Source organism: Macaca nemestrina, chromosome 12 (genome assembly GCF_043159975.1).
Source record: "Macaca nemestrina isolate mMacNem1 chromosome 12, mMacNem.hap1, whole genome shotgun sequence".
In the NCBI taxonomy this organism is placed as follows: Eukaryota; Metazoa; Chordata; class Mammalia; order Primates; family Cercopithecidae; genus Macaca; species Macaca nemestrina.
In genome coordinates, this window is record NC_092136.1 from 107,531,262 (window position 1) to 107,547,042 (window position 15,781).

The 15,781-nt window shown below is 36.3% G+C and overlaps 1 protein-coding gene and 1 long non-coding RNA gene across 9 annotated transcripts in view; one reads left to right on the forward strand and one right to left on the reverse strand.

Annotated features, from left to right (window-relative positions):
- The window catches only part of LOC105493665 (uncharacterized), a 57,399-nt gene extending 48,327 nt beyond the window's left edge, over positions 1–9,072 (forward strand). For both annotated transcript variants that reach the window (XR_011611039.1, XR_011611040.1), the window contains 2 exons: positions 597–713; positions 9,053–9,072. This is a non-coding gene — a long non-coding RNA (uncharacterized lncRNA). The remainder of the gene's footprint in view (positions 1–596; positions 714–9,052) is intronic.
- Positions 1–15,413, reverse strand: part of LOC105493666 (alkB homolog 8, tRNA methyltransferase) — a 67,048-nt gene extending 51,635 nt beyond the window's left edge. The window contains exons 1-7 of one of the 7 annotated variants that reach the window (XM_071075529.1): positions 15,277–15,412; positions 12,398–12,505; positions 10,430–10,564; positions 6,305–6,414; positions 4,304–4,435; positions 3,564–3,659; positions 1,851–1,955 (exon numbers count right to left, since the gene is read on the reverse strand). In XM_071075529.1, coding sequence (XP_070931630.1) covers positions 1,851–1,955; positions 3,564–3,659; positions 4,304–4,435; positions 6,305–6,414; positions 10,430–10,464 — 478 coding nt within the window. In that variant the 5' untranslated portion in view covers positions 10,465–10,564; positions 12,398–12,505; positions 15,277–15,412. Of the gene's footprint in view, positions 1–1,850; positions 1,956–3,563; positions 3,660–4,303; positions 4,436–6,304; positions 6,543–10,429; positions 10,565–12,397; positions 12,506–15,276 lie in introns of all 7 variants that reach the window. The other 6 variants (XM_011761508.3, XM_011761509.3, XM_011761510.3 and 3 more) reach the window with 6 other exon arrangements.
- Positions 15,414–15,781: the final 368 nt, after the last annotated feature.

Sequence of the window (15,781 nt, forward strand, 5' to 3'; positions counted from 1 at the left end):
GCTTGGTAATCAGGAAGGTACTATAATTTTGGTTAAAAGGAAGCATTTAGGGTGAATGTGACTAAAATATATTAAAATAAATATAAACTAAAAATATCTTAACTTCAAGTTAAAGTGCCATTGGGGTTTGATCTAAAATTAAGGCTCAGGAATCACTGATTAACTAGGACACTTAACCCAATTTCAGCCCAAGAGGAAAATGTGAAAGAAAAATACAAAAGTCATTTTTACCCTCAAACACTGGATTCCCAGGTACTTGCAGAACAAAAGCAATAATCAGGTATAAAGACTAGGCATATCAATAATTACGATATGGACTTCTCCATCGATCTGTCAATTTACATTAATTGCACACCTCTTAAGTAAAAGAAATGTTGCTACACAGTGAGGGTATACAAAGCTAGTAAGAGGGTCCCTGTCCTCAAAGAGCTTACAAGCCAAGGGAAAGACAGCTAGGTAAGACAGGTAAAGAAGAAATGCCCTGGCTGACTGGTTAATCTGGGGTCAAGCTCACTTGGCTCAGCCCTTCCCTCTCATTTTCAGAGCCCGCCAGTTTGGAGAAGCTAACACATGCTCCTTCCCGTTTCATCCTATAGGCCTCTGCGTCTTTAAGAGTGGCCCCAGCCTCTGTGCTCTACAGGAGCGGCCTCTGCTTCAGCTCCAGTTGTCTTGCTGTGCCAGGGACAAGGTCAGCATGTCTCTCTAATTCAGAGGTACAGTAGTCACAAATCCACTTGGCTACAAATTAAAGCCATCAGTTTTCGTTGTAATAAATGTAGAAAAGAAAACAAAACTCCGTAACTCCTGCCGTTAATAAAACTCTTACAATTAAAGAGGTCTTAAGTGTGGGTGGGGTCCTAATCTTACAAGTGGAAGCTCTCTCTCCATGCACATGCACACACAGAGAAAAGGACATGTGAGGACAATGAGAGAAGGTGGCCGATGACAAGCCAGGAAGGGAGCCCTCACCAGGAACCCAATCAACCGGCACCTTGATCTTGAACTTCCAGCCTCTACACTGTGAAAACAAATTTCTGTTGTTTAAGCCAAAAAAAGTAAAAAATAAAATCCTTAAAATCATTTGATTACTATAAATATCAGATGAAGATGCTGCTAACAAGTATAAGAAATCAATAACTAGGAAGAGAAAGATCATCCAACCAAGTAACCTTTGTCTATCTATAAATTATTTGGTTTCTTCCATTACATGTCTCTTGTTTTTTATTTCACACGTCTCCTATGTTTTTCAGACCAATGTCTTCCCTCTCTAAAGGAAATGTTGAAAGGGAAACAAAAAAAATCACAAACTGATTTGTGTCAGTGTGTTTACACTTTGAAATGCAAGTTCCTCAAGGGATTAAAGTGTAGATTTGCAAGGATTGAAGTCAACACAAGTAACAAACATAAGCAAGGTAATCTGAGACTTAATTTGAGCTTAAAAATAATATATTTGCTCAGCTGTGAGCAGTGGCTCACGCCTGTAATCCCAGTACTTTGGGAGGCCGAAGCGAGTGGATCACCTGAGGTCAGGAGTTTGAGACTAGCCTGACCAACATGATGAAACTCCATCTCTACAAAAATACAAAAAATTAGCTGGGTGTGTTGCTGGGCACCTGTAATCCCAGCTACTTGGGAAGCTGAGGCAAGAGAATCACTTGAACCCTGGAGGCAGAGGTTGCAGTGAGCCGAGACCACACCACTGCACTCCAGCATGAGCAACAAGAGCGAAACTCCATCTCAAAAAAAAGAAAAATAATAATAATAATAATAATATATTTGCTCTTAGAGAATTACATCATCTACTCAGTTCCAAAATATGTAACTAAAATGTTTAAACAAGATATACTCACCTTGCCCAGGTTCATACTGATTTATGGTCATTTGATCAGGTTTATGTTTAATGTAACCTTCCCTCAACCATTTCTCCAAAAAGCTATCACAAATGTCAGGAAGACCTAAAGTTAGTAATCATAAAGATAAAACATTAAAATAGTTACTTTGCTTGTTTTACTCAAGAATTTTAAAAATCACTGTGATAAAAATCACTGAGCTTTTAATTTAGCAGTCAGGTCCATTAATATAATAAACCCACAAGGAAAACAAAATTACAAAATAAAAAAAATTTAAGAATCTTTTAAAGTTATTTAATTGATTTTTTTTTAGATAAAAAGTTTAAAAGAACAATTCTCACAACAATTTTGGTATTTTATAAAACAGCAATAAAATTATAAAAATACACCATATATTGAAATTGTCCACTTTTGTTATTTTAAATTATATTTTAAATTATACCATTTATTTTAAATTTAATTATTTTAAGTTATTTCCCTTAAAAAAACACACCTTCCAAAGTGGAACTAACTTACTTTTATTGGAGTCATAAATGTTGTTTCATGATGGAAGAAAAGCATTAAGTAAGACCAAAGTCATTAAAATAAAGATAAATTTAACTCCAACAAAGAATTACATCAATTATATCAAAGGATTAAAAGCCAGAATATACAGTAAATTCTTAATCAATTAGACACTTCCTTGGAAAAAAACTGGCAAAGAATATAAAAAGGAATTCACAGGAAAGGAAATACAAATGACCAACCTTATCAGTAATCAAGAAATTATAAATTTAAAAGCTTTACAACACACGTTGTTGGGGCAGGGGGAAATGGGTACACATTTGGTGAGAACATGCTGGTACAGCTGTTTTAGGAGGCGATTTGCCAGTATCAATTAACAATTTTTTTTTTTTTTTTTGAGACGGAGTCTCGCTCTGTCGCCCAGGCTTGCGTGCAGTGCCGCGATCTCGGCTCACTGCAAGCTCTGCCTCTCGGGTTCATGCCATTCTCCTGCCTCAGCCTCCCGAGCAGCTGGGACTACAGGCGCCTGCCACCATGTCCAGCTAATTTTTTGATTGATTAACATTTTTTTAGTGAACATAAACTTCAACATGACAATTCTACTTCTTAGTAGCCTCCCTTGAGAAACTCTTGCACAGTGCATAAAGAGGCATGTACGAAGATATTCACAGCAGCATTATTTATGAAAGCTAAAAACCAGAAACAACCTAAATAGCTATCAATAGGGAACTATTTGAATAAGCTATTATGGATCATTTAGTAAAATGAAAATCTGTATAAGATTTCCAAGACATATAGTGGAGGGAAAAGAACAAGTTGGGTTGATACATGTAATATATGAAATATATAATATATGCAATACCATACAATACTACATTTATTAACAACTGGATACTTTTATTGGTGTACATATTTTAATGTAAACTCATTTTTTAAAGGACTGGAAAAATATATACTAAACTGTTAATAGTATGTACTTCTGAGAAGCAGTATGGGAATAAGGATAATAATGATGAACTTCAGCTCTATGCAGTTTGAAATTTTTTTTACAACAAAACTATACAATTTATCTAGTTAAAGTGTTTTAAATCAACTGTTTGAAAAGTTTACCTACAAATGACAAACGAAACATAATCCCCCAACTATAATATTCTACTACTATATTAAATTTTTTGAGGCAGAATTTATTATGTATTAGCAATTACTTACCTCCAGGTAATGGTTTATCTTTATCTACATTGTTGTTCTCATAGTGGAACTCATAACCAAAATGCTTTACTCTTCTGTGTTTTAAGGATTTTTGAGCTGTGTGAAGAGAACAAAGTAAATAATTAAGAAGGAAAAGAATTATATTCCTTTGCATATTTCAGTCAACTTTTTGAGTAAGGATTAGTTTAGTAATGGCAACTTCTGTTAATTGGTAAATTATAGTCTTTAACAAAATTAACCATTTTGCCTTATATTTGTTGTTACTTCAAGTCTAAAATTGTAACAAACTCTTCAAGAGTTTCACCCAATCAATCTGAAAACTAAACATGTATACTACCATTCACAACATTGCCAATGAGCTGGAAAGAGTCAGAAAAACTCCAATTTGCAAATATCTCCAGGAAGCTCTCACTATATTATAACAGTATGGTACTGAACTGCTAATTCCTCAAGGGAAACTTGCCTTAAGGTGGGAGGGAATGAATAAAATAAGTGAAAAGGCTTATAAAAGCTATATAAATGTTGGATAATATTAATCAGTTTGGAATTAAAATTTGATAGCTATATAAATGTTATTTATTATTAATGTTCCTAAGAATTATTGGTATGACTTGCCTAACATTGGATCCAGGCTAGTTTCAGTAATTTTGAGGAAATATTAATAAACCATGAAAGACAGAGAAAAGGAAGAAGAGTTTTGCAGAAACTTTTAAATATCAGATTTTGAAAGCTTTACTTACAGTTTTGATTGTCTGTATCTTCGGTCCAGTCCACACTTTCCAAAAGCATTTTCTCCTCCTCAGAAGAAATTATTTCTTCTACTACCATGAGTCCTGGTGGTAAGGCTTGAGGCCTCAACTTCTTCCATTGTGCTATGGGAAACCAAATTAAAATAGTCACATGCAAAACTTAAAGTTCCTATATACAAATAATTCTGCCCAATAACTCTTTATCAATTCACAAAACTTCAAATCCTCATTTTCGGAAATAAGATTGCTGAAAGGCACACAACATATTAAAAGTGCATGAATAGTAAATCATTTAACATGAATAGTAAATCATTTGCTAAATACATACCATTGCCTACTATGTGCCAGACATTATTTATTCAAATCACATAAGGAAAACTTTGGAAAGAATTCCTTAAAGACAAGTAATTTACAGTGTTAAGTAATTTGGATTTAGTTTCCGAAATATGTTTTTTTAAAAAGAATTAAAAATATATCTTCTATTTGTTATTCAGTGCTGCCTGGTAGCAGATATCTAAACAAGCATAAACTATTTGTGACACAATTCTGTTCTCAGTTAAAAATGACTTTCAAGGTTGTAAATGTGATTGCCACAGTCTTAAAAGTACATATGGATCTAATGAAGAATTTCAAATAAATAACACTCCAAAACTTACTTTGTGCAATTTCTTATTGAATATTCACCATGGGGGACAGGGGTAAATCCAGTGACTATTTTCTGATTAAAACTTACTCCTCGGCCGGGCGCGGTGGCTCACGCCTGTAATCCCAGCACTTTGGGAGGCTGAGACGAGCGGATCACGAGGTCAGGAGATTGAGACCATTCTGGCTAACACGGTGAAACCCCGTCTCTACTAAAAACACAAAAAAAATTAGCCGGGCGTGGTGGTGAGTGCCTGTAGTCCCAGCTACTCGGGAGGCTGAGGCAGGAGAATGGCGTGAACCCGGGAGGCGGAGCTTACAGTGAGCCGAGATCGAGCCACGGCACTCCAGCCTGGGCGACTGAGCAAGACTCCCGTCTCAAAAAAAAAAAAAAAAAAGAAACTTACTCCTCAGCCATTCAGTTTTCAAAAACTGACCAGAAACATGTAAAATATGAGGATAATCTAGTTTCCAAAATGTGTAAAGATTAAGTCAGATTCAAAATTAAATGCATATGAGCACTGAGAAATACGGTTTCTAAAATAAATCTTTAAAAGAGTCTGTAAAAGTTTTCCTTTGGATCTAATTTTACAAAAACATAAATTTGAGCAGATTGCAGTCACCTACCCACTCCTAGGATATCTAAAACAGGGCTCTTTTATTGCCTAAATAGGTGGCAAATGAATATATGATTAGATGTCTAAATCAAAGTTCATCTCAATACATCTCATTTCCATGGGTCAGAAGTAATAATTCCTGTACAATTCTGTACACCAGTATATAAAGCTGTGCTTATTTAACTGAATTATTCAGTTCCTCAATCAGACTATCCAGTGGCTATTGTACTGGACAGCACAGACAGGAACATTTCTACCATCACAGAAAGTTCTACTGGACAGCACCACCATAAAGTTTTAGGAATCTTTGGGAGCTACAGGTGCCCTGCTATAAATATGAAGATTGGTACATGATCATTTGGATCATAATTCATTCTTAAGTGATTAATTCAAAGCTCCTGGGTAGACAGGTGAAATAAACTGGTAATCCGAATCCTCATTATTAATTGAAAAACACAATTAGGCAGAAGGGTTCCAAAATAAGCCATGTGCCTAATAAATATATTGTTGATTGGTGGGACCAGCTCCATAAAGGCAGGTTGTATCTTATTCACCTCTGTCCTGTCAACTGCTTGTCCCATTCCTGGCACAAATAGGTGCTTAAAGAATGTTTGTTAAAGGGGCTGCTAACCTGCATCATTTTGTTTCACAATAACTGAACCTCCCAACTTAAGTCTATGAAAAGAAAACACACAAAAGAATCATTTTTTAAAAGATAACTGTATGATAATACCTTTTTCCACAAAATTCAAATACAGAATGATCTTTTGTCCTAAATCATCCACTACTTCTTTTCCATTGAGGGTGACATAGGCTCTCTTAGATTCTTCCGTAGTTTTGTACCTTGCAAATGAGTAGGGTTTGTTAGGTGGCATTAAGAGAGCATCCACCAGTCCACATTTCTCTAAAACCGGGAGCAGCTGGTTCCTACTCACACCATTACCCAAACCACCATTGGCAACAACCAGGCTCTTAAAAAACAAACAAACAAACAAACAAAAAGAAAGAAAGTAACATGAGCAACTGATATCAACCCATTTATTTTAAAAAGATTATTTTTTAAATAAGATTTCTACAAAGATGTAATTAAGAAAAAAAAAAAAAAGGTTTCCTTGTAGTGGTTGTTTGGTTTGCTGACCTCATACAAAGTATGTAAACCAATTTACTAAAAATTTGGGGAATAAAAAGGACTCCTATATTGTAAATAATATTGATTTTTAAATAGCCAATTTCACAAAATATTCATTTATAAATGACCATAAATGCAAATTAAAACATGACTATTCAGAAATATAAATTTAACATAATGAAAGAGAAGGAGCAGAGGAGAAAGCACAGTTACATAACACTTGCTTTTTTGCAAGACTGTTCTATATGCTTTTATCTATTTAATCCTCATTAACATAATCTTCACAACATATTGAATTTATTTGGGTAATATCAGCCCTATTTCATAGAAGAAGATCTGACAAATTAGGTTACAGTGGTGATTAGGGGTGGGTTTAAACCTATTTCTGTCCATTTCCATGATCCACACTTTTAATATAACCATTATACAATGTTCACTAAAAATTAAAAGGTACTATTAGCTCAAAGAAAAACCAATTATAGGTTCTATTGAACATATTTAGGAAAAAATTTTCCTGTAAGGAAATTCAGTCTAAGTAATTCAGTCAATTCACAATGAAAACTTTTTCCTTTGTAAGTTTCATGATTACTTCCGGCTATTTGCATAGTCCTGCACTAAACTTTATTCAAGGAAATTTTGCAGGGATGAAGGGGGAGTCTCTTATTTTCATTCTGATGTTCATGGCCTAGCACCTATATAGTCTCTATACTTAACCATTCTATACAGTGTAAATATTTTTAATGTATGCTCTATGACTTCTAAAAACATTTCAATATAAAAAAGAAAGCCATGGATGGCCTACTCTCACCAATTTCTTCATTTATACCAGGTGTTGATGAAGTTTTTCTGAGAAGAGGTGGATAGTAAATATTTTAGGCTTGGCAGGCCATAAAAGTTTCTGTCAGATAGTCTTAGTATTATGTTTTAACAACACTTTAAGAATGTAAAACTCATTATTTTGCTCATGAGCCTGATTTGGTCTAAGGACAGTAGTTTGCCAACCCCTAATTTATACTAAGCTCATTTATGATGGTACATAATGTACTATCATACATAAAGATCATTTATGTAGTACATTTATTTATGTATAGTACATTTATTAAGCCTAAAAGATCGTACATAAAGCTCATTTATGATAGTACATTTATTTATGAAAGTACATAGCGTATTGGTTTATTACACAAAATAAGAACACCTAGAACTTTGTTTGAAAAGGATATAAAAGAATTACTATGAAATTGGATAATAAGGAAAGTAAAACTGTTTTGTCATGGGACAGTCACTACTTTGTATGTATGCAAGCATATACAACACACATAATAAACAAGCCCACTAACACAATACTATATAATATGGAGTAAAACGGAGTCTCAGGTGGCTTGCCCTGGACCTCACTTAATGAGGTTTATTAATTAAAATACCAAAATAACTTGGTTATATGTGGTGATAGTTGCAATAACATTTCCATATTCCTAAATCTATGGAAGAACAAAGGTTTCATTGGTGTTGAGGGTCCACTACCCCATCTAGGCATGGAAGATGATAAAGTATGACTTCAGGAATACTAGAAGTCCTCAAAGATGCCATCCGAGTGTTTTGTGGGCAACTCTAAAGGTAAACCACACAAAAACAAGTGCAGTAGAAGAGGAGAGGAACTTATTTCCCATGAAATATGAGATGCATATAATTAAATGTCATAACTAAATGTAACATAATTAATATAATTAAATGTAATAGTTAAATATAATTAAATGGAACCATTATTTTATTTATAATTGCTCATCCAAGCAATTTTCTAAATAAGAAGGAGTATGGTACGAAGTAGAGAATGTGAATTTTTTTTAAGTTATCTTTGGTCCTGATAATTTGAGGTTCACTGCTCTAGAAGAATCTATAATGCTATAAATTTGTACAAAGCAGCCTATAATTATAATACATCTGATATGGTTTGGCTGCGCCCCCACCCAAATCTCATCTTGAATTTTAGCTCCCATAATTCCCACATTTTGTGGGAGGGCCCCGGTGAGAAATAATTGAATCATGGGGGCCATTTCCCCTATAATGTTCTCATGGTAGTGAATAAGTCTCACGAGATCTGACGGTTTTATAAGGGGTTTCCCCTTTCATTTGGCTCTCATTCTCTCTTGCCTGCCGCCATGTAAGCCAGGCCTTTCACCTTCTGCCATGATTGTGAGGCCTCCCCAGCCACATGTAACATACCCAGTTCGGGTATGTCTTTATCAGCAGCATGAGAATAGACTAATACAATATCATTAGAACAATATTTGCTCTCCCCTGGAAAGACAAAATATAATTAGAGGTCCATCTACAATTTTATGCTTTTCCTTTAAGAATATGGAGAAAAAAGAAAGCCTAATAAAATGCTACTTTGGAAGCCATGAAGGACATCGAAGCTTCTAGAGATCCTAAAGAAAAGGCAGACCCAACCAACAAGCTTCAAAGGGGTCAAAGAAATGGAGCCTATTTTTTTTTTCTTGCTACTTCTCTTCATGAACCCTGTAAGGAAAGGAACACAAGTCACTCTTGGAAAGAGATGAGAGCGGTGTATGTCAGTTTAATCTTCTGAATGTCTCACAGCCTCAGTGGCTCTTGACTGAAACAGTAAAGTGTATGTATGTAAACATACTAATTCTAATTATCTATTATCTAGTTAATCCTTGCTATAGGAATGTGGCTTAAATTCTCTGAAGACATTAATATTTAATTCCAAGTATGGGCCTTTTGCCTCCTAAATTCAAATGTGCCTCAACAGACTGCTCATTCTTAAGCTATGATGTACAGAAGACAGCATGGTAAGCATAAGGCAAGAGTATTGGTCTGAGAGTCAAGAGGCATAAGTTTTAATACCAGCTTCACTTTCTCAATTGTATGTCCGCCCCTCAATTAAATGATATCTAAAGCTTACTTTCTACTTTTATTCTATAACTTTATGAGCCAAAAAGATAAGAACTCCTGATATTCATGTAGTAGTTTAATGCCCAGTAAGTACAACTAGATTCTCTAGAGTCTAACAATCTAATGGGGTTAAAAAGATATGCAATACTATGCCCTGCTTAAAAATGAAGAAAGCCAACGTCAGAGGATACTACTGCTCATGTCCAGAAAAGCTAAGAGTTAAACTGAGTTCTCCTAATTCATAACCCAGGAAATCTCATGATCCTCACGTTTATCATCTCATTTAATTATTGTCAACAGATAATGAAAAGACTTTGTCAATAAGGTCTAATAAAATAAAAATGTTTAATAGCACATAATCAAAATACTTTATAAAACAGGTAAGGTTGAGAAGAGAAGAACAAGAGCTGTAGTAGGATATGGAAGATCTAGCTTTAAGTTTCTATTAGCTACTTACTAGTTTATATCAATGGAGACATATCATAACCTCTCAGAACTTTAGTTTTCTTACCTATCTCACAAGGACTTCTAGGGAATTAAATATAATGATGAATATAAGTATGCTTAGGAAACTGAGAAACTTGTACAGTATTATTATTAATATATAACCACAACCTCTTCTAGTTCAAACAACAAAACAAATAGAAATACAAACTATAGGCTATGGACCCAGAAAGTTAGCAGGTCCTATCATATGTACATCTAATATGGATGTAACAATTACAGCCTTAGGCAATTATTAGCAAATATTAATATAATACATTAACATGTCAATACATTTACATTCAAATAATAATAATAGTTTTAGGTCACCTGAGTGGCATAGGATACTGTCTCAATGCCTTCATGTCTCAGCAAAGTATGCCTGGCTTTAATCTGTTTCCTTAAGAACTTCTTCTCAGTTTTACTGAGTTTGTAATTACTTTGATGGCTGCTGTCCATAGCAAACTGTAAAAAATAAATAAATAAATAAACAGTAAAAAATGTCAACCTCAAGAGTCCTGAAGGAACAATTATAATGATGTTATTCATACATTCCATAGTTTATCAATATTTCTATGTGATCATTTTTTAAAATGCTTCCTTTACCTTGTACCAACTAAGAGAATTGAGAACAAACAGATACACAAAAAATGGAGGAGTATCTAAGAACATCTAATAGGATATCTCTGATGGTTCTAAAAAACGTTCCAATGTGGTAGCTCCATGAAGTGTGCTATTTTACTCATGGGTGATGAATCCTTTACTTACGAAGCCCTAAGTAAAATGGGCCATACACAAATTTCACAACTATAATGTAAAGCAAGGCAAGGAGCAGGCACGGGAGCAATGGGGGGAGAAATAACACAAAAAAATTAGCAGAATATACAGTATGATTCCATTTACATAAAGGTCAAAATCAAAAAGCAAGCCATATATTATTTAGAAATACATACATAGCAGAGCTAAAAGAAAAGCAAGGAAATTATAAACACAAAATTCAGGAGAGAGGCTATTTCTGTGGGAGAGAGGAAAGGAAATTAACATGAAAGTGACACATAGGAGCATCAAAGGTATTTCTTCAGCTACATGGTAGGTGTAGGTGTTTGTTTTACTATTTTAAAAACTATGTGTCATATATTTATATCTATAATTTTTTAAATAACAGAATCCCAAAGAGGTCTCTATAATCACACCATCCAAATCAGCACCCAATATCATGCTTTATCACACTTTATCACAGTAGTCTTTTATTTTGTTCACAAAATGTAACATAATTTGTGAAGATTCATCTGCTAGTGTAACTCCTCCATCATGATATAAATCCCAAGAGAGCAAGAATGCCAGCATATAGTAGTTGCTCAATAAATATTTGATGGTAGGACTAAATGAATAATAAATGAGTGAATACACAGTCTCAGCACCCTGCAGCATGCAACCATAATAAAGTACATAGCTTATGCTTTCAACAAGTTTGTAACTTAGTTGTGGAAAACAAACACTAAACAATAAGACTATGACACATCTTTACATAATTTAATGCTGATAGTACAGTCTTTAGGTGTGACATGAATTAGAGACAAAAATAAGATGGATGTGGGCTGGGAGCAGTGACTCACACCTGTAATATCTGGGAGGCCAAGGCAGGCAGATCACTTGAGCTCAGGAGTTCAAGACCAGCCTGGTCAACATGGTGAAACTCTGTCTCTACTAAAAGTACAAAAAATTAGCCAGGTGTGGTGGTGGGCACCTGTAGTTCCAGCTACTTGGGAGGCTGAAGCAGGAGAATCACTTGAACCCGGGAGGCAGAGGCTGTAGTGAGCCAAGATCATGCCACTACACTCCAGCCTGGACAACAGAGTGAGACTCCATCTCAAAAAAAAAAAAAAAGATGGATGTAAACTGGAAAAGCTGGAAAGGCCTCAAAACAGGAGATTTGTGCCGTGTACTGAAGGATAGGAATACTATAGAATCAAACAAAAAGGAAGGTATTCAGTAAGGCAGTAAAGAATAGAAGCTAAAACCAAAATGGACATGTTTGGTCAAGACAGCAAGATGTAGGCATAATTTTTTTAGAGCAGAGAGAGTTTGCTGATCCTCCAGTCCCACTCTCTGCAGACTTTAAAGTCTTCAAAGTCAACCAAATAAATAAATTCGGGGGTTAAATAAAATCTTATTTATCTTATTTCACATAAAATCATAAACAGTCAAAATTCTAATTACTAATCTTTAGTATAGAAGACAGTTGCCAAGTCTATTAAAATGCCAGCAGTCCAGCTTTCTAGCATAGGGAGTACATACCAGGAGGTAAGGCCAGTGAGGCAGGCAGGTTGGCTGACACCATAGCAGAGGGATGAGAGGTAAGAAAACAATCCACCTTGTTAATCAGAAATGCTGGCCTGATCTAGGCTGGGGGCAACAGAAAGAAAAGAAATAGGGGGAGAGGGGAAAGAGAAACGGTGAGAGAAAAGTTCAGGCAGAATCGAGAGGCCTCGATGACTACCCAGACATGAGGGAGACAGGAATCAAAGATCACTTAATAACCAGTTAGAGGCGGAGTGACTAAGAGATGAGTGCTACCACTTCAAAACTGGAAAGTCAAGAGGAGGTTCAGGAAGAGCTGCTCAGTATAGGAGGTAATGAGTCAGATTTAGGATATAATATGTTTAAGGTATTGTGAGATATAGCGTTGGAATGTCTGACTGGTAAGTGACAATATAAAGTGGCTCCTAGGAAAGGAACTGGGGTTAAAAATGTTTAGGAGTCAGTCATCATTAAGACAGGAAGGGGACAAGTGAATGGACATTTCTAACATTGCATTAATTATAATTATTTGTTTTAATATCTGTCCCCTTCCACTGAACTGTGAGCTTTCTGAAGGCAGGGATTAAATAATAATTTTCTGAGTTACCACAGAGCCTCAATCAGTGCTCTGAGGTAATATAATACAATGTTCAGGAGTTCATGTTCCAGGTTCAAATCTCAGCTCAACCACTGATTATTAGCTGTATAATCCTAGATGAGTTGGTTATATACCTCTGTGTTCCAGTTTCTTTATCTAGGAATAGGGATAAAAATAATAGTGCCTATCCCATAGCTTTTTTAGAATTAAATTAATTTATTATTTATTTATTACCATTGATTTTCAGAAGAAGCAGATCAAAATGGCTTAACACAACAAAGAAAATCTGAGGGCCTTCAAAGGAGCTATTTTAGAGCCATTCCATTTCAAGATCTTCATCTGTAGAACAGCAACTTTGCAGTATGTCATGGAGAACAAGGGATGACTGCACTACAGAATTATTTTTAATATTTCACATGAGCAAACACTGCAAAGTGGAAGGAATGAGAAAGAAACGATGCTAAATACATCTTTTTAAAATGTCTGCCACTAAGAGTCCAGCACCAGCAGGTGGAGCCTCATAACCACATTTTTGTCATCCCCTTTCCTTTCTCTCTCCCTCAGTCATGCAATATTATTGCACGTGAAAAAAGTCACTAAATGGCCTTTGAGGCTCAGTTTTCCTCTATTCCAGTGGCTAGGCAATGTGCTGGCCCAGCATATCTGAGTCATCTCAACAAGAATAGGCTGATACCAGCTGCTGAGGTCTGGAGGTGCCCCCTTCTGACAAAGCTACTTCCCTGGCCAGTTTCCACTAATGCACAGATAACTTGGATGCTCCTTGTGATGTTATTGGAGTGAAGTTACTATTAACTATGATACTAGCCATGCTGAGTCCAGTCCAGCCAGCTCCAGCCTAAGCGTACTCTCTGTGGGATAATGAAAGTTTGGAGATAATGCATGCTCTGCTACTTGTTTGTTAGTGAGTTTAAAGCCAATATATCCTACTAGATATTGCCCTACGTGGTAATAGTAGTATGCACATCATACCCTCCTTGAATAATAGAGAGCCTATTATGAACCAAGCAGTATAGACAAATGTTCCTATACTTGTATGTTAAAAACAAAAAAATGCAAAAACCGCGATTACTTTTGCGCCAACCTAATAATTAATAGCAAAGATTAGAATCTAACTTCCTATCAAATGAGGCCCAATTTTAAAGTACGGCACCAGTATACACAGTCTACATATAAATCTTTAGAACACACAAGAAATTGGTGATATGGGTTGTCTCCAGGGAAGGAAAATGGATCCATGAGTAATGGAATGAAAGGGAGCTTTCTTCTTTCATGACTTTTGAAGTTAATAGCTATTTAAACTGCATTACCTGTTTAAAAAGAAAATAAAGATTTAAAATGATTAGAAAAAAATTCACCCCATCACTTGTCACAGCACCCCGTTCTAACTCTTTAACACTTACTACATATTTTCTTACACTCTCATTAATTTTATTCTGTCTTTCCCCATAACCTAATAAAGCTCACTCACTCCATGAAGTAGAGATTTTGTCTCTATTGTTCACCCTGTAGCACCCAGCACTTAAACAGGATTTAGCACCTAGCAGTCACTCAATAAACATTTGTCAAATAAACCTAAATCCACTTTGCTGTCTTAGCTCCTAAACCTCCCCTCCTCCAGAATTCCGAGTTTGGTGGCCTTCTTCAACGTTTTCATTAACACCTAGCATGGATCTCTATTTCTAGAGTTCTCACATTGTATTATAACTGCCTATTTGTGTTGGGCTTCTGCCACAAAACTGTCATCTATTTGAGGGTACAGACTTGGTGCCTGACATACAACTGACAATAAATATTCAATGAAATCAATCAAAATAACAGGCTGACGCTACCAGAGGCCCAGGAGTCGCGGGGATTGCTCAAATAAGAGCACGGGAAGACTCAGCTGCGCAAGAGATCAGATCATCAGCACTGCCTTTGCATCACTAGATTGTCACCGGTCAGAAAAGCCGTAGAGCGCTAAACTAACAAGCACCATGTTGCAACCGTCCTCTCCAACCCCAAAGAAAACAGAAGATTGACACAGACACCACGTGAGCACCCGAACCAAACACAAACACGTGCACCCTAAACACTGACAGAGTCACCCAACGCAGACACCCTACTGCTCACACTGCACCAAGGGCGCCTCTGGGATCCATCCCCTTTCCCTAGGTTCTCAGCCCTAGCTGGCAAAGCAGCTAGAGAAGACCGGAAGAGGCCGAAAAGAGGAAGCGAGGATTTGCAGCCCGTATGCCCGCCAGCAAGAAGTGCCACACACCTCCGCTTCGGCTCAGGCCGGATTCTCACCGATGCGAGTGCCTTCTTCTTTGCCAGCCTCCACTCTAGCACCAGAACGCCGCAGCGGATATTTGCACGCCACCTCCCCTGGGCGCGGCCATGTTGGAGAAAACTGCACTACGTTTCCCATGAGCCAGCGGGACAACGAACAGGCTCCCACAGTCCTCTTCGCCTCCCAGAGATGGGGAGTGACTGTTTCTCGACCAAGTGTGTTTGTAAAGTGCTCTCTGTTACACTGAAAATTCAGTTGTCTTTTTGGGGAGATTAGTAATAATTGGTAGTGCAGCTATATTTTTATCTGTTGCTCTCCAAATGGACAAGGTCATACAGGTTTGGGCCCTTCGGTCCTTCAATAATGACCCCTGGCACCTTGGATTCTTCGTGTGTGTTTCCTCCTGAATCTTATTAGTGGTGTGAAAGGAAAATAAATCTTGATTCCACAAAATAACTAAGCTAAAGGGAAAAGTCAAGCTAGGAACTGCTTG